This window comes from Peromyscus leucopus, chromosome 22 (assembly GCF_004664715.2).
Source record: "Peromyscus leucopus breed LL Stock chromosome 22, UCI_PerLeu_2.1, whole genome shotgun sequence".
NCBI classification, from domain to species: domain Eukaryota; kingdom Metazoa; phylum Chordata; class Mammalia; order Rodentia; family Cricetidae; genus Peromyscus; species Peromyscus leucopus.
In genome coordinates, this window is record NC_051081.1 from 6478609 (window position 1) to 6503985 (window position 25377).

At 41.2% G+C, this 25377-nt stretch overlaps 1 protein-coding gene across 1 annotated transcript; it reads right to left on the minus strand.

The window, feature by feature from the left end:
- Nucleotides 1–1348: 1348 nt before the first annotated feature.
- Nucleotides 1349–23658, minus strand: LOC114688356 (zinc finger protein 431-like). Its single transcript, XM_037197891.1, has 4 exons — nt 23545–23658; nt 3715–3841; nt 3456–3516; nt 1349–2921 (listed from the first exon to the last, which is right to left on the minus strand). The coding sequence occupies exons 1-4, from the start codon at nt 23545–23547 to the stop codon at nt 1697–1699; spliced, it is 1416 nt and encodes a 471-aa protein (XP_037053786.1). The 5' UTR covers nt 23548–23658; the 3' UTR covers nt 1349–1696.
- Between the last annotated feature and the right edge of the window lie 1719 nt (nt 23659–25377).

A 25377-nucleotide genomic window follows, 5' to 3' on the forward strand; every position in this document is an offset into this window, starting at 1 on the left:
CCCAGACTATAGAGATACCATTGGCCAGTTATTTTCTGAGATTTATCCTGTAAATAAGTTCATTGCGAAGGTTTATTCTCTTGTGCTATAATACCTGTAGGAGACAGTTTAATGGGAGAAATAAGTAAGTTTCAAGGCAGTGAAGAACCCACATGACACACAAATGCCTCATTTGTTCAGAACTCATTTGTTCAGGAAAATAAATACCTGTAGTTATTTTTGCCTCTCAGGATAATATGTGAAGACAATACAATGTCATTTCTCCTTCTATAATTTTAAATAGATTGGTGAGTGCACAATTAGATGTTAAACATTTTGATTTTGATGACATTGGACTGGAAATAACAATTGCAGATCCTGGGGCTAGGAAGGAATTCATAAATGAAATTAGCTTTTTCACAGGCTGTCCTAAGTCTTCCTCAAAGGAGTGGGTGCTGAGAATTGAACCTGATTCCTCAGGAAAAGCAGACATCTATCCATATTCCTTTTTTTGAGATAGGATCTCTCTATATACCTATAGCCATCCTGGAACTCAGTATCTGAGCCAGACTAGCCTGAAACTCAGAGAGATCCACTGTCTTTCTCTTCCAAGTGCTGGGAAGACATGATCCAGGTGAGAAATGTTTTTAAATAACCTGTCTTTGAATCAGAAAATGCAAGAATTATACACAACTTAAACAAGAAGCATCTTTTAAAAAAATCCAGTAGTTCTAGGAATTTCTCAATGAATTGATTTCAAATGATAAATCATTCCTGTTTTAAATAAATTTTAACTGTGGCTGGGTGGTGGTGGCATACACCTTTAACCCCTGTACTTGGGAAGCACATGCAGGTGGATATCTCTACGATTGAAATCAGCCTAGTCTACATAATAAGTTTCAGGACTACTATGACTACACAGTTAAACCCTGTCTCCAAAAATTACTGTGTGTAAACAGCAGTGCCATGGTGTCCATGTACCACTCAGAGGACAACTTACAGGTGTCTATTCTCTACTTTCTCTATGTCAGTAGTAGAGATGAAACCAAGGCAGTCAAGGTTGACAATAAGTGCACTAAACTGGTGAGTGAACTCACTGGCCCTGATTTTAGTTTCAAAAGTATTTATGTATGTGCTGGTGTGTGGGTGTGAATACAACCAAAGAGTAGTAATCAGAAAAGAAAGTTGTGTGAGAAATGTGGGTCTTCCAGCGAATGAATTCTGGTCATCAGGCTTAGCAGTGACCACATTTAACCACTGATAAAATTCTCTGGCATTCATTTGTGTATCTGAGAAAATGTAAAGAACAAATATCTAGTCCCCAGAATAAAATAACATAATCCAAACATGAAGGATGATAGCATAAATATTTTCATTTGCAAATAGGTTTTATTATTCAAATTATCCCATATCCACATATTCTTGAAATACAGTATGTCTAAGAGCTTTACCACATTAACTATATCCACAAAGTTTCTCTCCAGTATGACTTCTTTCATGCCTATAAAGAGGATACTTCTGTACAAAGGCTTTACTACATTGACTACATTCATAGGGTTTCCCTCCAGTATGAATTATTTTATGCCTGAGAAGAGCACTTTTACGGATAAAGGCTTTGCCATATTGATCACATTCATAGACTTTCTCTCCAGTATGACTTCTTTCATGTATTTGAATACAATTGTTCTGTGCAAAGGCTTTACCACATTGACTACATTCATAGTCTCTCACCAGTATGACCTCTTTCATGTATTTTACAATCATCTTTACGTAAAAAGGCTTTACCACAATGATTGCATCCATAAGGTCTCTCTCCAGTGTGACTTCTTTCATGCCTGTAAAGATGATACTTCTGTGCAAAGGCTTTACTACATTGACTACATTCATAGGGTTTCTCTCCAGTATGAACTCTTTCATGCCTAAGAAGAGCACCCTTATGGATAAAGGCTTTGCCACACTGATTACATTCATAGGGTCTCTCACCAGTATGACCTCTTTCATGTATTTTACAATCAACTTTACGTAAAAAGGCTTTACCACAATGATTGCATCCATGACGTTTCTCTCCAGTATGACTTCCTTCATGTATTTTAAGATGACTTTTATATGCAAATGTTTTACCACACTGATTACATCCATAGGGTTTCTCTCCAGTATGATTTCTTTCATGCCTGCGAAGAACACTTTTATATGCAAAAGCTTTACCACACTGATTACATCCATAGGGTTTCTCTCCAGTATGACTTCTTTCATGTATTTGAAGCTCAAGTTTACGTATAAAGGCTTTACCACATTGACTGCATCCATAAGGTTTCTCTCCAGTATGACTTCTTTCATGTATTTGAAGGTAATATTTATACCCAAAGGCTTTATCACACTGATTACATCCATACGGTTTCTCTCCAGTGTGACTTCTTTCATGCCTGCGAAGAACACTTTTATATGCAAAGGCTTTACCACAGTGATTACAACCATAAGGTTTCTCTCCAGTGTGACTTCTTTCATGTATTTGAAGGTAATATTTATGTCCAAAGGCTTTATCACATTGATTATATTCATAGGGTTTCTTTCCAATATGAATTCTCTCATGTCTGAGAAGATACTTCTTCAGTGCAAAGACTTTACCACATTGATTACATTTATGAGGTATCTCCTCAGTAGGAGTTTTTTCATGTATTAGAAGATAACTGGCATGTGCAATGGTGGTCTCACATTGATGATATCCATGTGTTTTCTCTCTAGTATGAGTTGTACATACTTGATTGAGACTGTGACATGGAAAGGCTAAAATACTTTGATTATATTCATAGTTTTTTCCTTCCAAATGAGTTCTTTGGTGTACTTTTAAAGAGGAATCAGATTCAAATGTTTTATCATGTTGCTTACATTCATAAACATCCTGCTGAGTATTGGTTATTTTTGTATCTTTGAAAATGATATACCTATAAAAAGAAGAAAAACAAACAAAAGGTTTTCAAATTACATTCACATAGTTTAACTTTTTATGCCTCATACAGATGTGGTGTAGGGATTAGGATTTCTCCATGATAACAGGGTCTTTGACTCTCATAAACTGCTCCTTTCCCTAAACAAGGATTTGAGGAACACTAGTATTAATAGAGAAGACTTGTGTGTAACAAGTTTTGGTCATAAACTAAACTCCTCATCAATGTCTATACCTTTTATAATAATTGATCGTTATGAAACTAAATGGATGGACAGTTCTACAACTTGCCTCTCATATGGCTACGATTAAAATTGTGACATCTATTTTGGAATTGTTTCCTTGTCTTGTTTCTTAAAGAAATGCCTTCAAAACAATTATCAGCTACCTGATATTAGAGTACATGGTATTGTGAGAATTTAATAATCATCACAAAGCTGTGCTTATTTACACTGCTGCTTTTCATAACAAGTTCAGGGTACATTAACATTCTTCAGAGGTACATATGCATCAGCTTGCACATAAAAATTACCTTCCATGTCTTCTAGAACTTTGACAATGTTCTTCAATATTCTGGTTTTTCCATTTGTAGCCTAAAATACAGTACCAGAAATATATGATGTATTACCAGAAATTAGGCACAATGTAAATTACTATCTTCAGTGGACTTTAGAACAATGGCTAATTATTCATTGGATCCTTCTTCTTCCACAGTCAAAAATCACAGAAGAGCACCAACCTCCAAAAAAGGCTTGTCCCCTTAAAAAGTGACAGAAAGCTCACATTCCTACCTATACAAGTGAGGTTCCAGTAGGTTTCCAGCATCACATCTTTGTAGAGACTCTTCTGGGAAGGATCCAACAAAGCCCACTCTTCAGGAGTGAAGTTCACATGCACATCTTCATAGGTCACAGCATCCTAAAGTATCCCATATATGTGCATAATAGAAATGGTGAGACTGACTGCATTGCAAATGTACACTTCATTGAGAATATATTTACATAATTCTGTATCAATGTATTCTATGATATGGGTCATAGAATTTCAAATGCAATCACCAACTCATTATAGAAGGAAACAGAAAAGGAGGAGGATGCCTTCCATTTCTATGACCACCGAATAGAATATGGCATTGCAGGAGAAATGTCTAGTAATATATACAGAGAAACATGCAAACAGTTAGTAACACTATTTAGTATGCATCAGCAAAATTTTATCAAAGAGAATAGACAATATGGGTGTGATGGTGCATACATATAGCCCCAAACTTCAGGAGGCAGAGACACATGAAACTCTGTGATTTCTAAGCCAGTCTGGTCTATGTAGTAATTGCTATGACAGCCAAAGGTACATAGTGAGACCCTGTCTCAAACAAACAAAAAATAGAAAGCACTTAGGGGCTCACTCGAAATTCTTCCATAGAATTAGAACATTCACTCTAGTTCTGTACTTGTCCATCATATACTGGAGTGACCCCTTTTAAACTGTAAGGCTAATAATTCCCAGGAATGAAGGCATTTTTAAGAAGTTACCTACTGACAAGTCAAAGTAATCAAAAACATTAGTAAAGTAAATGCTGATCCAAACGCCATTAAAAAAAAAAAAAAAAAAAAAAAAACCCTAAAGGGATAGAGTATATAGAGATGGGTCAACAAATAAGATTGTTTTTGTTGCTATTGAGGAGGACCAGAATCAGTCCCCAGCAGTCACTTGGAAGCTCCTAACCATTCCCAACTTCAGGTCAAGAGAATCCAATGCTCTCTTCTAACTTCAGTAAATACCAGGTAGACAAATAGTACATAGTCATGTATATATGCAAAAGATTCACAAATTTTTAAAATGTAAAAACATACACAATGGAAGGGACAGTGTTACCACGCCTGCAATTCAGTAATTTAGGAGATCACTCTCAATTTCATGAATGTATGCATTCTTGGTGTAAAAAATGAGACCCTCTACCAAAGTTCAAAAGTCATGATGAGGGTAAAGTTCAGCATAAGAACAAATGCTTGACATGTACAAAAACCTATTTTGATAAGCCCAAAATATAAACATGAAAATATCAGGCAAAAAAATGGATTAGCAAGGAAAAGCAATTGCTTCTACTTTGCCTTACATTATTTAGAAATGGCATTTCTTTTTTCTTTTCTTTCTTTTCTTTTTTTTTAAGGTTTATTTATTATGTTTTCAGTGTTCTGCCTGCATGCCAGAAGAGGGCACCAGATCTCATTATAGATGGTTGTGAGCCACCATGTGGTTGCTGGGAATTGAACCCAGGGCCTCTAGAAGATCAGCCAGTGCTCTTAACCTCTGAGCCATTTCTCCAGCCCCCCGAAATGGTGTTTCTAATGGTGGTGATGATATGGCTACATGAAAAGTAAGAGAACTGCTCAGTTTCAACCACACAATGAAGTGTGGTGAGGGTATGAACACTCAAAGCCCAACCCCAGAGACTACATTCCTCCAGAAAGGCTCCTCCTCCTCCTCAGGGTTTCATAAGTCACTAATGAAGGCCACACACCAAAGACAAATGCTAAAATACAACATACTATCTGGAAAATTTTTCATTCAACCTTCCACATTTTGACATAGGTTATGACAGGCTCACAGTCAAACCATAATGCAAAATGCATTTAGTCTAATTTCAAAGATCCTCATATTATATAACAGTCCCAACACTGTTTAAATATCCAAAGTTTCTTCTGATACTCAATGTAACATGAATCTTAAAAGGTCTTATAATAAAAAACCCAGAGTGGGGTGAAAAATGAAAGATCAGAGAAGCAGAACAGCCAGACACTAGCTAACCTCTATGAAATCCTCAGCCTCAAGAGAGCGAGTTCCTGTTTCCTCACACCTAATATACCTTTCTGTGCCCTGCCATTTTACTTCTTTGGATTAAACACAGGTGTCACCACTGCCTGGTTCTGTTTCTTTCATGTATCCCAGTGTGGCCTTGAACTCACAGAGATCCAGATGGATCTCTGCCTCTTGAGTGATAGAATTAAAGGTGTGTGCCACTACTGTCTGATCTCTATATCTAATTTAGTGGCTGGCTCTGTCCTCTGATCACCAGGTAAGCTTTATTGGGGTACAGAATAAATCACCACAACTCAAGGCAATTGGTTGACTGTGATATCTTGTAATATCAAAACACAAACTATGTCTCTTCAACACACAATGGCACAGAATACACATTTCCCTTTCAAAGTTTCAAGAAAAGATTGGACCAAAACAAGTCCAAAATCTTGCAGGGCAATCCTAAATCCTGCAGCTCTGTGTCAGGCAATGGGATTTTATTTTCAAAGTGCTTACATGGCTCTTTCTCTCTGTAACTTCTCATATATCTCTGTCACTTCCACTTCCTACATGCAGTTGTCTCAAAGTTTGGGTATTTCAACATATTGTTACATCAAAATGGAACTGAGGCTTTATCTCATGGCTTCATGCAAGGAAGTCTCACAGTCTCTCCATTTGGGGCCCAGGAGCTCTAGACACAACAACACTAAGGCTGCAGGTTATTATTATCATTGAGACAAGGTGTCCTATAGCCCCAGGTGACATTGAATGCCATGTATAATCAAGACAGCCCTGAACTTGATCTTCCTGCCTTAATATCCAAGTCCTAGGACTATAGGCACAATCCAAACTCTGAGCTTTCGGGTTGCAGTTTTTTAGTGGTTAGAGCAGAACTTCCTCATTCAATGACAGAAAGAAAATAAGAGACATGTGAGAGCTGACTATTCCTGCCAAAAGGAAAAACAGGTGCAATGTGATAATGTGCTTGACAACCAAAGCACTGAAGTATGGTTTAAGCAGTACCAACAAAGAGCTAGGAAAACCAGTGGACTTGGGAGGGTTGATATTGATGGTCAATTACTACAAGGCCTTCAGTTTTGAGAATAAGCATGTATACAGGAATATGACCTAAATTGCTGTTGAGATCTCTGGTGCTTTACACATGGCACAACAGTTAAAGAGCAAGAGGGCCCAGGTTTGATTCCCTGAAATCTCATGGTGACTTAACGATCAATAAGTCCAGTTCCAGAGGACTCAATGCCCTCTTCTGACCTTCTTAGACTATAGATATGCACATGGTACATGAACACAAATGCAGCAAAACAACCATACATATAGCAAAAAATATTAATTTAAGAAAAAAAATTGACTGTTGAGTTAAAACACAAATGTTTAGAGAAATTGGAGGTAATTTGAATCAGAACAGTTTGGGTCAAAGGAATACCTCAGTGCTTACCAATACTTGATGCTCCTCCAGAGGACCTGGGTAGGTTCCCAGCACCCACATGGGGGCTCACAAACACCTTTAACTCCACTTCTAGGGGATCTGACTCTTTTCTGGTCTCTTTGGGCACCAGGCATACACACTATCTACAGGCATATAAGCAAGTAAAACATTCATACATAGAAAAATTATAATTAAATCCCATTTAAAAGAATAAAGGGCCTAAAGATGTAGCTCAGCTGGTAGCATACTTGTCTAGCATGCATGAAGCCCTCAGTTCAATTCGATCCTTTAGGGACAAGGATCAGGATATGTGTAAGCCCAGTTCTTGAAAGGTGGAGGTAGAAGGATCAGGAGTCTAAGGTCATTCTTGGGGACATCAGAAATTTGTGGCCAGCCTGGGCTATATGAGACCCTACTGCCTCAAGAAACAAGAGCACACAAAGAATCACGTAAGAATATTCCAGGAGAAAGAAGGGCAAAGGGTTTGGGACACTTGTCACAGGAGAGTTATGAAAGGCCACAAATCTTAACTAGGTATTGATTTCATTCATACTCAAAAGAAATGGCAACCTGGCTATGGGAACTGAATTCTGTCTTCTGCAAGCTCCATATGTGTCTGAGACATCAAACACTTGTGTCTGAGACATCTTTCCAGCCAGTGGAAACTGCTTCAGTGCAGTGCCTTCAATTTGTGAATGTTATTACCAGCATAAGACATGTACATGCTTATCTTAGAGGAAGATGACTTTTAGTATGCCTCAGCAATGGCTATATCTAAAGAAAACAGGAATTAATACCTATACATACGTTGACTTGATATCTTAATCCCATCACAAGACCAAAATGTATTCTTTTTTCCTATTAGACAATTAAAAATTTAGTACTAGATATATTTATGTGATTTATGTGTGTGATATGTGTGTCGGGGCAGGCACAGAGACTGAAGATCAGAAGATAACATTAAGGAGTCAGTTTCTCCTTTCCCCAAGGGTTCTTAGGATCAAACCGAAGTCATCAGGCTTGTATAGCAAGCTCTTTTCCAATGGAACCAAGTCACCAGCACCATTTGGTTGAATTCTAACTCACAGATGGTCTCACTCTTAAACATACTTCTAATTTTTGTGGGCTTTTGACACAGAATCTCTTTGTAGCTCTAGCTGGCATGGAACTCATTTGGACCAGGGTAGCCTTGAACTTCCTGTACTGCCTCCAAAATACAAGGATAAAAGGTGTGAGCCCTCATGCTCAGCTAATTAAATGTACTGATTAAAACAAAATATAATACTGAGATATATGGCAATTTTGAAGAAGAGCAAAAATAAAGTGAAAGTGACAGATTACCTTTAAAATCCTTTAACTCTAGCCAATGCTAACCATCTAACAAGTATAATCATTTGGCCTCCTATTGGCCTAGGAAAACTGCATTTTATTTCTTAATGACACACTGTAGAATTTGCAAAGAATATGCCCAAGTGAGATCTTGGTCTTATGAGGAAATCGTTTTGTTTTCAGAGACAAGGTCTAGACTGAAGCTAATGCGATCCTCCTGCTTCAGCTTTTCAAGTCTTGGGATTACAAGTGTAAGTCTCCATGTCTGGCTGAAGGAAATTCTCTATAAAAGCTGATGCAGTGGCAGACTCTTTGCCTATCATGTGTGAAGGCCACTAGAAAAATAAATAACTAGTGTGGCCTCATTGCCCATAAGCATATAAAATACATGTGAGGGTCTTCAAACCAAAATGAACCGAAAGACATGGGGAAGGACACTGCATAGTCAAAGGAAAAATTCGACATGATGTTTCAATTACTAACATCTATTTGCTTATTTGTAAAAGAAACAGTACTATAGCTTAAATAGAATATTGTCACACACACACTGAGAGTGGAAGACGTCAATACCTCACTCTCACCCATGGACAGGTCATCCAGACAAAAACTAAACAGAGAAATGCTGGAGATAACAGATATTATAAACCAAATGGACCTAACATATTTATATTTCACCCAAACACAAGAAAATACCGCTTCATCTCAGCACTGTAACAGGGCCCCAGACCTCAGCATAACTGACTCCATCACAGAAGTGCCATTCAGACTATAAAACTCAGCACATATGCAACACCATCTGCCAAAAACAGAAACAAAGTTCTTATCCATCTAAGTCCATAGTTATGGGAAAGTCTGTGAATGTACTAACCTTGCTTTTGAGCTTCTGGAGTTCTGCTTCTGGCTAACTGTTCTTGTTAACTGAAGTATGTCAACCCAAAACATGGTTTTTGTGGTAAAAAGCTCGTGCTGAGAAAATCTTGATGCTATCTATACTCAGGTCCCAAAAAGCCAGTGTAGTCCCAGGCCAGCTAATAAAGACTTTCTATTGGCTTAAATCTAGCAGTCCTCTGTGGTGAATACCCACAATATTTCTTGAAGTCTCACTGAGTTTCCAGAGACCAAACCTCAGGACACCAGGGGTTTCAGAGTCCCTTGGGAGGAACAAGAGTTTAATAGTCAGGAGACTGATAGGGGGTTGGCAACCTAAGATAGTCCTTGTCCCCAGGTGTCTTAGGATTTTATTGCTGTGAAGAGACACCATGACCACAGCAACTCTTATAAAGGAAAACAGTTCATTGGGGCTGGCTTACATTTCAGAGGTTTAGTCCATTATCATCAGAGCAAGAAGCATGGTGTGATACAGGCAGACATGGTGCTGGAGAAGGAGCTGAGAATTCTATATCTTGATACACAGGCAGCAACAGGAGATTGAGACACACAGATCTCAAAGTCTGCCTCCACCATGATACAGTTACTCAAACAGGGCCACATCTCCTACTAGTGCTTTTCCTTATGGGCCAAGCATTCAAAGATACAAGTCTATGGGGGTCAATCCTATTCAAATCACTACATTCCCTGGACCCTATAAGCTGGTAGCCATATAATAATGCAGAAATACATTCAGTCCAATTTTTAAAAATCCAAAGTTCAAATTCTCTTCTGAAATTTATAGAATCTCTTAACTATAATCCCTTATAAAATCAAATTTAAAAAGCAGATCACATACTTCCAACATATAATGGTGCAGGATATACATTATGATTCCAATATGCAGGAAGGGAAGCGCAGTTAGGAAATATTAGACCAAAGCAAAACTAAAAACAAGCTGGGCAAACTCCAAACTCTGAATCTCCATGTCTGATTTCAAAATGCTCTTCACTTCTCCAACTCTTTTCAGCTTTGTTGACCATAACAAATGTCTTTTTTTTTTTTTTTTTTTGGTTTTTCAAGACAGGGTTTCTCTGTGTAGCTTTGTGCCTTTCCTGGAACTCACTTTGGAGACCAGGCTGGCCTCGAACTCACAGAGATCCGCCTGCCTCTGCCTCCCGAGTGCTGGGATTAAAGGCGTGCGCCACCACCGCCTGGCAACAAATGTCTTTTTTTTTTTTTTTTTTTTTTTTTAGATTTATTTTATTTATTATGTACACAGGCCAGAAGAGGGTACCAGATCTCATTCCAAATGACTGTGAGCCCCCATGCAGTTGCTGGGAATTGAACTTGGGACCTCTGGAAGAACAGCCAGTGCTCTTAACCACTGAGCCATCTCTCCAGCCCTTCTTTCTTTTGAGTTGGTTCCACTCCCTACTTTTTATACATACCCATTCCAGGTCAGTAAAAGTGTTCCCGACCCAGACAAAACCTACTCAAATAATAGCTTAAAAATCTCTAAGAAGTGACCCCTGATTTGGCATCCTCCCAGGAATGGGGTCCAACAATGAGCTGGCTTTCACAGCCAAATCTCCCAATTAATAGTTAAAGCTGTAGCTATAGATTGAAAACTTCATTGTGCATATACACCTTAGCATTCTGGCCAAGTAAAAAGAATAAACAAGATGTAAAACAACAACAAACTCTCATTGGAGTCTACCTTCCTTTGCTTTGCTTCTGCCAGCTTCGCCCCATGTAGGGAGGGATTTTCCCCCTCTAAGATTATGTCTGAAAAACCTCCCCCACTGCTTCCCAACAGTTGGCAGAGACCAACAGTTGGCCAAACTCTCTAACCATTATTTTCTCATATCACTACAGGCACTTCAGTCCATAAAGGCTATTCAATGGACTATCCTAGAGACCCAGTTGACCTCCAAGTAAACCATCAGATTTCCCTTGTTTCAGTCCAATGATTGAGCTAGTTTTTATACATACCATAGTTGGGTCAAGCAAATAGCCAAAGAGTCACTGGAACTAATCTGAATAGGACCCTACATGGTGATTCTCTCCACTCCTATGGCAGTAAAGATAGCTGGTATTACAGCATGGATCCACAAATACCTAGCTCAAAAGTGGAAGATAAGGATGCTGCCAAATGGACTGTCTCTGGACTATGAGTCAATTAAAAGTAGGTTTCATTGGGTCCCCAAGCCCTCCCACTCCCTGTCCCTCTAAATTCTCCTGAGTCTTACTTTTGGTACGAATACAGGGTTATGATCCAACCCCCAATGCCCTTAGGTCTGGACCAGGGAACTAAGAAGGACAGATACAGGGAAGATAATACCTAAGGTAACTACAGACCTGCAATCCATATTCATTTTGACCTTTGCTCATTGATGCCCACTTTAAATGTCTGGTTATATTAGAGAAAGGAAAGATATGGAGATTTATCTTTTGAGATAGAAATGCAGAGTTTGAAATTCTGTGTATGTCCAGTGGTTGGGCCCCCTGGTTGCCAGAAATAAGATAGTTTCAATTGCAAAAATTGGGTTTATGAAACTAAGAAATTTTTTTATAAAGTTTTGGGCCTATGGGAAACAGAAAATACTTGTAGACTCAGACCCAATATGACAGGAAGTGACCCTGATTATGGACTTAATCATTCCCAGCCAGAAATCAGCCAAGACTTCTGGTTATGCTTAGATACCTTGCCCCCTTACTAACCAGACTGTCAGCCCATTGACAGACAAACCTCACTGTGACTCGGGGCAGACCAATTTAATGTTCTACTTTATCAGTTAATACATCTGGATAACCATATTCCTGAGCCCCTGAGACTGCTTTGTGGGCATGTACCAATGGTTTGACTAAATGTGCCTCTTCTGATGCTTTCTACACTAAGTAGAACACTTGATCAGGACCTGATGGTATTAAAAGTTTCCATTTCTGAATTAAAACAAGTTAGATTCCCTTACAAAAATGATGTTACAAAATTCAAAAGGCTTAGAAAAAGACCTATTGTTTCTACGCTGATTTTCAGGAGTAATTTTTAAAAATATTGCCATGGTTAGGGAAATAATTGATACCTGCCTCCATTCTCTTAGTTTCCTCTTGTATAATATTAAAAGGACCAGCCTTAATATTATACTACCCAGGGGCTCAGGAGTGAAAACTACAAATGGTGAGAACTATTTTCAAGAAATAGAATCTCAGCACACCGAGCTCTTTAGTCCATTTGCTTATTCCTCTGAGATACAATATGTTCTTGTGCCTAGCTCCTTTCTTGCCTGATTTCTCTCTACCTTTATCTACTGTTCCCTCTAAGTTCTATCTTAATTCTCTCATCTTAATTCTGCATCATCTAGGTCCTTATATCATTCTTACCCAGCTAGTACTTCCCTATCTGGCTCTTCCTCATCTTCCATCTCATCCACACGTTCTCTCTGGTCAAAATCCTCCTTATCCCTCTCCATTCTCCATCCTCAAGTTCTCCTTATACCTCAGTCCTCTCAAGTCTCTGAGGTGTTCGGTTATAAACCAAGCAATAGCAATCCTTTGCCAGAGCAAGGTCACCAGGCTTGAATTCTTTTGGGGTCATAAAGGTTGGTAAGAATTTTCCTCAGGCAGTGACCACCAGGCTTTCTTTTACAACCCAAAATGGGAGTGGTAAAAGAGGAGGTCAACTGAGTGCTAATGACCAGTTAGTATATCAAAAAGGGGATCTATGTGCTCAGTCTACATTCCTAGAAGTGGTTAGGTAAGAAGTTAGGGGTCCATTAGTAAGGATGTATAAGAAAGGAGGTGCTGTGGGATGGTCTGTATGTCAAATCTGTTGCTCTGATTGGTCAATAAATAAAACACTGATTGGCCAGTGGCCAGGCAGGAAGTATAGTTAGGACTAACAGAGAAGAGAATTGAGAGAACAGGAAGGTAGAGAGAGACTCTGCCAGTCACCGCCAGGACAAGCAGCATGTGAAGATGCCGGTAAGCCACGAGCCATGTGGCAAGGTATAGATTTATAGAAATGACTTAATTTAAGATATAAGAACACTTAGCAAGAAGCCTGCCACGGCCATACAGTTTATAAGTAATATAAGCATCTGAGTGATTATTTTATACATGGGTTGTGAAACTGTGGGGCTTGGTGGGACCTGGAGAGAAGCTCTCCAGCAACAAGGAGGGTCTCACCCTAAATTGCACAAGAAATAAAGCTATCCTCCTGACCTAGGAGACAGATGTTGTTTCATTTGGCCTTGGATACTTGACAGGTATTTTAGATAAATACACTGTTAGGAGTTCCACAAAGCATGCATAGCATTACAAGAAAATCACTGTAGGAACCAGCTAATAGACATACAAAAGCTAAATCATCACCAAGACTTCTTAAGCCATGGCTTGACCTTTGGAGAAGTCCGACTTTCCCAAGTAATAGCTTTTGTGATAGTAGCTGAATTCTATTATGTTTTCCTGTGGCTTGTAGCAGTCCCCTGGCTAACTACTCTGCTATCATTACTGACTGGGCCTTTAATTCTCATTCTGATTGGCTTAATGGTGGGGCCCTGTATTTTAAACTAAAACAGGATCATTCCCTGATCTGACTCATTGACTAAGTCCAGTGGAGAATTTAACTGGTCCTAGACCTCAGTAGATCCCCAGACCTTAGCACGAGTGACTCCATGATGTAAGTGCTACTCAGGCTGTAAAACAGCATGCAGAGAGCATCACTTGCTAAATATAAAAATAAAGGCCGGCCGAGCTGTAGTAGTGCACGCCTTTAATCCCAGCACTTGGGAGGCAAAGGCAGGTGGATCTTTGTGAGTTCGAGGCCAGCCTGGTCTACAGAGCAAGATCCAGGAAAGGCACAAGCTACACAGAGAAACCCTGTCTCAAAACAAACAAACAAACAAAATAATAATAATAAATAAAATAAAGGCCTAATCCATCAAAGTCCATAGTTATGGGAAGTTTCTAAATGTACTAACCTTACTTTTTAGTCTGTAGTCCTGTTTCTGATTAACTGTGCTAGTTAACTGAAAAGTCAACCCAGAACATGGTTTTTGTGCTTAAAAGCTCATCCTGAAAAAAGGCTCAGGGCTACACTAGGCTACAGAACACCCAGTGTAGTTGCAAGACAGCTAATAAAGACTTTCTCTTATCTTAAACCCAGAAGTCTTCCCTGATGAATATCTACAACAAACACCTCATGGAACTTTCTCCAAAATTGATCGCATAATGAGATACCAAGCAAGTCTCAACAGATACAAAAAGAAGTGATATAACTCCCTGCATCCTATCAGAGAACAACAGCTTAAAGCTGGATATTAACAGCAGAAATATCAGAAAGTTGACAAATTCTTGGAGCATGAACACCTTTCTAATGAATGAAAACTGGGGAAAGATAAAATAAATAAATGAAAACACTTTCTAGAAATAGCCACATGACAGATTGAATGTTTTCTCAAAAAACCAGCCCACTACTCTTTCATTCAGCCTTACTTGATTTCTCAGGACTTGTACAGAATGCAGAGATAATGTGCCAAAACATTACACAAACAACCTGACTTAGTGACTGTTCTATTACTATGAAGACATGCAATAACAAAGGCAACTCTTATACTGGAAGGCTTTTAATTTGGGGATTGATTGCAGTGACAGAGGGTTAGTCTATTATCATCTTCAAAGGAAGCTTCAGTGGGCAGGCATGGGGCTGAGTGTTACATCCTAATACGGAGGCAGGCAGCTAGAAAGAAGCACTTGCCTTGCACTAGTCTTTTGAAACCTCAAAGCCCACCTACAATGACACATCTATACAAACAAGACACACCTACTCGCACAAGGAAACACCTAATTTTACACAGTTACTCCCTTTAATTGGGAGTCAAGCATTTCAAGATAGGAGCCTGAGGGTGCTGAGGAAATATAAAATATGACAGAATATAAACTAAGGAGAAAAGAAATTAAGGAAGAGAGAGAGGGGAAGATAGGAGGAGAGAGGAAGAGGAAGAGAGAAAAGAGGACACAAACACAGAGAAAATATTTCCTCTTGGTAGGGATAACCAACTCCTTTGTCTTGGCAATAGGCTTCATTGGTATAACTTTCCCTACACCATCTAAGAAGAGGTTAAACAATTCAAGGTTTCCAAACTCAAGTTTCAGTCTCTATCTTTTCTCTGTGTGCATGGCATTAACCCTTGTTTCCCTCCATACCTAGTTCCCTCAGAGAACCTGAGAAACCTTGGATCAGGTCTGTTGAAAGCTGTAAAGGCAGCCTCTTGGTGTCTTAAGTGTGACTGTTGTAGACGATGACATCCAAAAGCTGTATTTCTAACTGGGTAGAAGTGCCACATAAGGCTACTAAGGTTTTAAATTTGATTTAACTATATTAACAAGTGGAAATCAAAAAGTCTAAAATTCCAGACAATATAGTCAGAAATCTCTCTGATCACATCCCAGACCAGACTCAATTGGGACAAGATGGGACCAAGCAACACCTTGTGTCTGGGGACTGAGGAGAGAGTGAAAAACCTGGATGATAGCAATTGGCTTCTATAGTACAATCTTTGTGGTAAGACATATGGATGGACTCAACTGTCTCTGCTCAATATCATGGAAATCTTTCTTCTGTTCCTTAGCTATGTGGGGCCAGCCTGCCTATGCCATAGGTACCATCTCCTCCTACATTCATGATAATAGAACAAAGGTGTCTTTTTAAAGGTAGGGTGTAACTGTGAACATTTAACCTTTGAGAACTGGGGATTCCACTGGGACTTGTGCCTGATGTAGGATGGGCTTGCCTTAAGAGAGAGCTGGGCTAACCTTGAGGAGAAAGCAAATGTCTCTAATCCCAGGACTCGGGAGGCAGGGGCAGGAGAATCTCTGTGAGTGAGTTCAAGGCCAGCCTGATCTACCAAGTGAGTTCCAAGACAGCCAGAGCTGTTACACAAAGAAACCATGTCTGTAGGGCTAGGAAGACTAAAAATTTATGCTACTAACAATAGAAATAGCCATCATGAATGAAAAATGGCCATCATGAATGAAAAAATGATCTACACGTGATTGAATAAACAGTAAATGCAGTGGCACCATCTGACTTCAAACTTGGAATGCAACTGCAATAAACACTGCACTGTCACTGAGGGGTGATGGTGCACTCCTTTAATCCCAGCACTTGGAAGGCAGAAGCAGGCGAATCTGTGAGTACCAGGCTAGCCTTGTCTACAGACCAAGGTCCAGGACAGCCAAGGCTACACAGAGAAACCTCGTCTCAAAAAAACAACAACAAAGACTGTGCTGTCTGGGAAAAAATAAAGATATCAATGGAATATGAGAGCAAACTTAGAAATAAAGGCACAATTAATATAGTCAATAATGACACATGAGGCCAGGAAATCCAGCAAGTCCATCCTTACTGACACACATGACTGGACCACCCTGGCAAATGTGTTAATGACACAGACTTTACGCCCTGCACAGAATTAACTGCAGACGGATCCTACACCTGAATGTTCAGGGCCAAGTGCAGAACTTCTAGAAGACACTAGAGAGACCAGGGCTCTGTGAAGTGGTGCACATCCTGCTTGATGACGAGGATGTTTCTATACAAGAGCTTCTGCTGGTGATGCTCTGTGCAGTTGCATCCAGCAGAGAGAGAAGTCATTCAGGGGATCACGTTTCTGCCTGGGAGTTGTAGGGACTTCAGGTGACCAGATGGAGTCAGTCTCCCAAAGCTGAGAGACATGCTACCTGGCCCCTACCATTGTAGATTCTGAGCTCACCCCGCTCTTTTCACTGCTCCTGGCGTCAGTCACAGTGAAGCATACGGAACCATGAGTCTCGCTCAGCCCGAGTAGGGCTTGCAGCACGGCAGACCAGAAGTGCCCTCCCCATTCTGATTGGCAGTCAGTCCAGAGGCTGTGATTGGCTTGTGATGCCTGAGTGACAGAAACAGCTCCCTTCGGGAAAGTGTCCTGTGAAGTAACACAGTATAATGGCGGCCCCTCACTCACCATGGCTGATTCCGAGCTCACTGGCTCTACTTAAGGCTCCCAGCAGCCAGTCACAGCCCAGCACACAGAACAGGAGACCTGCCTTAACCACTAAGCCACAGACCTTACAGCAGGGCGGACTGGAAGTGCCCTCCCCATTCTGACTGGCAGTGCATCTGGAGGTCCTGATTGGCTACTGAGGCCTGAGTGATCTAAACAGCTCCCTTAGGGACAGTGCTGTGAAGTGAGAGAACCCAATGATTGGCAGCTCTGGCTTCCAACCCAGGCACAGAACTGCCCCAGACCTGCAGAGGTTGGCATTGCAGCAGAACTTGGGCCTGGACTGCAATATTGTCCCTGTATTATTCCTGTATTTAGGAGGCATTTCTTCTTCCTTGTGTGGGCATAGGACCTCTAGCATACAAAGATTATTAAACAACATGCAGTGGAGTGATCCCCCTGCTTCACAGCTGAAAGCGCACCCAGTCCACCCAGGTCAAATTTAAACCACCTGATTGATATTCTCCAAGCATCAGCAATTTTAAAAAGACACACCTGGGATTGCTCACGCCTCTCGAAGATGCACGTTGGTAATCAAAACACTAACACTTTCTCAGCTTTCTATGGTGGCACTGGAGTACCATGCCAGCACTTGGGAGGTGGAGACAGGACATCAAACATTAAACCAGGTTGCTCTATGACCTGGAACACCTGCATTTAGGGTCCCCAAAGAGGAGTTGTTCAGAGTGAGGACCTGGGTTAGAAAGATAAAAGTCTGGGATTAGCCAGGCAATGGTGGCACCTGCCTTTAATCCCAGCACTTGCAAAGCAAACTCAGTGGATTCCTGTGGTGAGGCCAGCTCGGACTACAGAGCAAGTTCCAGGATAGCTAAAGCTACACGAAGAAACCCTGTCTTGAAAAAAGAGGGGAAAGGTGCTATAACATCGACCAGCTAGGTGGCTCAATGAGTAGACACTTGCAACTAAGTCCGAGGGCCTGAGGTCAGTACCCAGGAGAGAACCCATGCCTCCAACCTGTCCTCTGACCTTCATACATGTGCTGTGGCATGTGTGTTCACTCACATCTCAATGGCCCATCAAATTCAGAATTTTGAAAAGAAAAGTCAAAAATAATAAGAAAAAAAAAGCAGCAAAATGAAAAATAATTCAACAGATTAGCTACTGAGCTCCTTTCAGTCAGGAACAGGTTTTTGTGGGCATTTCTCACCTCTGAGGACCTGTGAACTCGACAGTGTGCCATTCACCACACATATCTGGGGAGTGGACCTAACACCTTGGAGCACTGATTACAGGAACTGGGAGCTAATGCAGATCCTGGAATTATATGACAGCATACCTGAACTCAGGTTTTATCCAGTAGGGCCAGAGTAAGTGTCTTCTCAGGCATGGCCAACCCTGTCCAGCAATCCACTTCATTTTCATTTTGACCTCTGTTCACTGATGCCTACCTTAAACGTCTGGCTGTAGCAGGATGGCAGTGGTGCACGCCTTTAATCCCAGCACTCGGGAGGCAGAGCCAGGCAGATCTCTGAGTTTGAGGCCAGCCTGGTCTACAGAGTGAGATCCAAGACAGGCACCAAAACTACACAAAGAAACCCTGTCTCAAAAAAACAAAACAACAACAACAACAACAAAAACCTCTGGCTGTATTAGAGAAAGCAAAGATGTTGGCCTTTATTTTTTGAGACAGAAATACAGAATTTACAATTCTATGCATGCCCTGTGTTTGGGCCCCCTGGTTGCCAGAAACAAGGGAGTTTCCATTACAAAAACTGGGTTTGTGAAACTGAGCCTTTCTGGAAAACTTCATTAAAAAGATTCTGGCCTACGGGAAACAAGAAATACTTCCAGAATCAGAACCCATGCCACAGGCAGGGTCCCTGAGGATGGACTCAATCATTCCCAGCCAGAAATAGGCCACGATTGCTGGTTATGTTTAGACACCTGGTCCCTGTCATATTACATAGGGATAGGAATTAACCAGACTGTCAGCCTATTGACTGACAAAACTCACTGTGACTGGGGGCAGCCCAAATGTTCTACTTTATGGGTTAATTCATCAGGATAACAACAATATTACTGAGGCCCTGAGACTACTTGGTGGGCAGGTACCAAGGGTTTCACTAAATGTGCCTCTTCTGATGCTTTCCATACTAAGTGGAGAGGTCTTGATCAAGACCTGATGGTGTTAAAAATTTCCATTTCAGAATTAAAACAATTAGATTCCCTTATAAAAATGATTACAGAAAATTGAGAAGGCTTAGACTTACTTCTCATGAGATAAAGGAAACTATGTATAGCTTGGGGGGGGATGGGATGGACTTGTTCCTATGCTAACTGATCAGGAGTAATTTTAAAAAAAAATTGTCAAGGTTGGGGGAAAAAATTATTCCAGTCTCTGTTCTCCTTGTCCCATTGGCTAACTACTCTTGATCAGCACTTGCTAGGTCTTTAGTTCTCATTATAATTGGATTAACGATGGAGCCCTGCATCTTAACTAAAGTCCATGATGTGACTCATTCACTAAGTCCAGGGGGAATGTAACAGGCCCAAGTCCTTAGTAGGACCCCAGACCTTAGCACAACTGACTCCAAGATGGAAGTGCCATTCAGGCTGTATAACTCAGCATATAGAAAATATCACCAGCTAAAAGGAAAATAATATCTAATCCATCAAAGTGCATATTAAAAGGAAGTCTCTAAATGAACTACCCTTGCTTTTTAGTCTATAGTTCTGCTTCTAGCTAACTGTTCTTGTTAACTGAAGTATGGCAACCCAGAACATGGTTTTGTGCTTAAAGGGTCATCCTGAAAAAGACTCTAGGCTACACCGGGATCCAGAGCATAGTAGTAGCAGGTCAGTTAATAGTAGTAGAAGGCCAGCTAAGACTTTCTATTGCCTTAAATCCATGTCCCAGCAGTCCTTTCTGGTGAATACCCCACAACAAGCACCTCACGGAACTTTCTCCAAAAGTGACCACACATTCAGACACAAAGCAAGTCTCAACAGATACAGACAAAACAAAATAACTCCCCGAACCCTATCAGACCACCACAATTAAAGCAGGATATCAACAACAGCAGAAGCATCAGAGACCATACAAACTCGTGTAACCTCAATACATCTCTAATGATGAATAATGGGTCAAGATAAAAATAAGGAAATGAAAGACTTTCTAGTGATAACCATGCCACAAACTGAATGCTTTCTCAAGGAATCAGTCCATGGAGCTGGAGAGATGGTTCAGCAGTTAAGAGCAGGGGCAGCTCTTCCAGAGATCCTGAGTTCCATTCCCAAGCAACCCCATGGTGACTCAATCATTTCTGATGCCCTCGTCTGGAATAAGGTATCAATGCAGATAGAGCACTCATATACCTAAAATAAATAATTAACCTTAAAAAAAACCAGTTTCTAATAACTGAGACACACACACACCCAAAATAAGATCAGTTCATTACTCTTTCATTTTGCCTTATTTGATTTCCCAGGACACGGACATAATACAGAGAGATAATATAACAAAATATTACACAACCTGTCTTACTGACTCTTCCTTCCCTTGCTGTGAAGAAGCACTACGACCAAGGCAATTCTGATAATGGAAGGCTTTTAATTTGGGGATTAATTACAGTGACAGAGCGTTAGTCCGTTATCATCTTGAAAGGAAGAAATGCAGTGGCAGAGATGGACCTGAGTGTTACATCCTAGCACAGAGGCAAGCAAGACAAAAGAAACACTTGCCTTTCACTGGGCTTTTGAAACCTCAAAGCCCACCCACAGTGCTACACCTATACAAACAAGACACACCTACTCCCACAAGGGCATACCTCCTAACTTTACTCAATTACTTCTACTAACTGGGACTAACCATTCAAAGACAGGATCCTGAAGGTGTTGAGCAAATATAAACCATGACATTACTCCCCATATCTCGTGTTGCTAGTCCAGGATACATAGATTTATTGTCCCAGCCTTATAAGTTTAATTTTTGGTCATTTCTAAAACTGCTGGTCAGCAAATACCTTTGGAGGAGGGGAGGGGGAAGCATCTCTCAAGATAGTTACTGATTTTTCCCTTTCAACCTCTGCTTCCCAAGTACTAGGTTAAAGACATACACTACCACTGCTTATCGGGGACTATGGGGGTCCAGCCCCTCGAGAGTCCCCTCCCAGGGTACAGGAAGAATCTACAACCAGCTGATAATTTAATCTTTGGGGATAAGAAATGAATCTATGTACAGGAAACTCCTTAGTCCATACACTTTATTATTCTGTGTAATTCTCTCTACACAGCTTCTATTCTGCTCTCATGCCTAGCTCCTTTCTTGCCTTATTTATCTGCTGTCTCCTCTAACTTCTATCTTAATTCCTTCATATTAATTCTGCCCCATCTAGGTCCTCATTCATCTAGTTCCTTCCCATCTCAGCTCCTCTCTCATCTCATCCTCTCTCATCTTGTTCTTCCCCATCTGGCTCTTCCTCATCTTCCATCTTGTTCCTCTAGTCCTCTCTTCTAGCCCTTCAATCTAGTTCTTCCCATCTAGTTCATTCCTCTCCAGTTCTTACCCATCTAGTTCTTCTGTTCTCTTTTCTCTGTCTTGTCCTCAAGTTCTTTCTGTTCTCCATCCCTCTTCATTCTCTAGGGTGTTCAGTTATAAACCCAAGCCATAGTGATCCTCTGGCTGAACAAGGTCACCAGGCTTGAATTCTATGGGGTCATCAAGGCAGGTAAGAATTTTCCTCAGGCAGTGGTCACCAGGCTCTCTTTTACAACCCAAAATGGGAGTGGTAATAGAGGAGGTCACCTGAGTGCTAATGACCGGTTAGTGCATCAAAAAGGGGATCTATGTGCTCAATCTACATTCCTAGAAGTGGTTAGGTAAGAAGTTAGGGTTCTATTAATAAGGTTGTATGAGAAAGGAGGGTCTCACCCTAAATTGCACAAGAAATAAAGCTATCCATCTGACCTAGGAGACAGGTGTTGATTTCTTCAGCCTTGGATGCTTGATAGTTATTTTAGATAAATACACTGTTAGGAGTTCTTGGAAACACACAAGAAAATCATTTTAGGAACCAGCTAATATATATGCAAACCTAATTAAAGAGTCATTTAAAGGAAAGGGTGCAACAGTGCACATTTAACTCTGGAGAGGTGTGGATCCCACTGGGAACTGTGCCTGAGAGAGGATGGGCTTCCTCAGCAGTGAAGGACTAACCTTGAGTAGAAAGCAAAAAAGTGTCTATTACGTCAATATTATATTATGACAATGAAGAATTTGAGCTATAGATACATCAAAAGTTCAATTAAAAAGTCTAACAATTAATGCTACCAACAACAGAAATCGCATGAGAAAAGGCCATCATGAATGAAAAATTGATCAACACACGACTGAATAAACAGTACACACTGTGACACCATCTGACTTCAGACTTTGAATGAAACTGCAACAAAGACTGCACTGAACTGGGCTGTGGTGGTGGCACACACCTTTAAACGAAGCACTTGGTTGCTTGAGGCCAGCCTGGTCTACAGAGTGAGTTCCAGGAAAGCCAGGGCTACATAGAGAAACCCTGTCTCAAAAAAAAAAAAAAAAAAAAAAAAAAGACTTGACTGTCTGGGGAAAGAATAAACAGATCAAGATCAACAGAACATGAGAGCAAACTTAGAAATAAAAACACAATGAATATAAAGTCAAATGAGACACGAGGCCAAGAAACCTAGTAAGTCTGCCCTTACTGTCATAGGCAAATGAACCACTATGGCATCTACATGCAGATGTGTTAATGACACAGACTTTATGCCTGCACAGAATTAACTGCAGACGGACCCCACACCTGAATGTTCAGTGCCAAGTGCAGAACTTCTAGAAGACAGCAGAGTGACCAGGGCTCTGCAAGTTAGCAAATTTGGCTTCCCTGGCCACAGTTTTTACTGAATGAAATGAAAAAATTATCACCATAGGATATTTCCACACAAAGGCTCACACTCCCCCATGCTCTGAGAGGCGCAAACCGCAGCGCCTGCTTCTGCAGGAAAGTTGCAGGGACCTCAGGGGACCAAAGGGAATCACTCCGCACACCGCGTCCTGACGCCATGTCCACAGCCCCGGGGCGAGGGACCCCACTCCGGCTCCCGCGGCTTCTCCCCACGAGGGACCGCGGCCCCTCACTCACCATGGCGGATTCCGAGTTCACCCGCTCTTCTCAAGGCTCTGAGCAGCCAGTCGCAGCCCAGCACACAGAACAGGAGACCCGCCTTTAACCGCTGAGCCACAGATCATGCAGCAGGGCAGATCGGAAGTGCCCACCCCATTCTGACTGGCAGTCCATCTGGAGGTCCTGACTGGCTACTGAGGCCTGAGTGATCTGAACAGGTCCCTTAGGGACAGTGCTGTGAAGTCAGGGAGCACAATGATTGGCATCCCTGGCTTCCACCCCAGGCACAGAACTGCTCCAGACCTGCAGAAATTGGCAGTGCAGCAGAATTTGGGAATGGATTGCAAAGTCTTCCCTGAACTATTCCTGCACTCAAGAGGACTCTTTTTTAGGGAATTAGGTTTTGCTATGAACTGAGAAAGGACAAAAGAAACCTGCCACTTTCTGGGCTAGCAATACCTCAGGCAAGCTGTGGGAAAAGTGCTATGATTTTCACTTTTGTAAAAAGAAAGTTTAATTTAAAAAATTATGCACTCTCTTAAACTGTTATTCTGTAGAAAATGCCCATCAATGTAAATACAGGAGTTAGAGAAGTAAACTTTATGGGATCTGAGTGAGCTTTTTACTTATCATTACTCTTGGAGTCAACATAAGTCTTGGCCTTTGCCCCCAAGTCCACGGTCCACTTTTTGACATCCCTGTCTGGCATCTGTGACGGTGCTGAAGCAGCAGCCAGCAGCAGTGGCAATGGCATGAAGAATCCCTGTCCAGCTGCTTTACTGCTGTGCTCCACTGCTCTGTGGAGGAATTTTATCCTGTGTCCTGCCTGCAGGCCTTCCACTGAGGGTTCTTTAAAGCCACACGAACACTTGACTGGCATGTTCAGTCTGGCTCATCGTATGATTTATGGCTCAGTAATCTATTTTCTCAGGGCTACTCATTTCTACCTGAAAATGGAAAATAGCAGGTGGAGTCACATGCTAATGCTGATTATGGAATGTATGGGATGTTGGGGGCACAGAGGTCTGTGTACTCACAGAGAAGCAGTAACAGAACCAGGAAGTTAATCATACATGGGTGTTTGGTCATTGGAGGAGATACAAATGAAATAACTGCATTCCATCCAGAAGACTAAGAGTGGATTTTGTTAATGACCTTTTTGCTATCTGTGGAGCAGACCTCACCCACTTTTTGCTATAGAGGCAGACCTCACCAATATTCCCCAGAATGATTGTCCATAGTTACAGGAAAGTCTCTAAATGCACTAACCTTGCTTTTTACCTCCTACAGTTTCACTTCCGGCTAACTGTTCTTGTTAACTGAAGTATGTCAACCCAAAACATGGTTTTTGTGTTGAAAATCTCATCCTAAAAGAGATGTGGCATTACACTGTGGTCCTGAATATTCAGTGTAGTCCCAGGCTGCCTTATGCAGACATTCTATTGCCTTAAACCTATGCCTGAGCAGTCCTTTTTGGTGAATACAATTCTGGTGATGTGGACCAATGAGATGATGCCATCTCAGCAGTTACTAGGTCAGGTAGTGCTTTGTCACTTATGTGGAAGTCATGTCCCAGGACAGGTCGCCAAACTCACTAGGCTCGGGAAGTTACACTGGGCCTCGTGCCCAGGCCTTATGGGGCCCAACAGTACTTCCTCACAGTTTACAGGTTTAGTCCATTATCGCCATAGCAAGAAACATGCTGATATACAGGCAGACAGGGTGCTGGAGAAGGAGCAGAGGTTTCTACATCTTGATCTGCAAGAAGCAGCAGGACACTGAGACACACAGATCTCAAAGCCCACCTCCACAGTGACTCACTTCATCCACCAAGGCCACATCTACTGGAAC

Coding starts and splice junctions, on each gene's coding strand:
- LOC114688356 (XM_037197891.1), bottom strand. Junction 3,517..3,714: donor CTGGAACCTCACTTGTATAG/GTAGGAATGTGA, acceptor ACTGTATTTTAG/GCTACAAATGGAAAAACCAG. Junction 2,922..3,455: donor AGTTCTAGAAGACATGGAAG/GTAATTTTTATG, acceptor TTCTTTTTATAG/GTATATCATTTTCAAAGATA.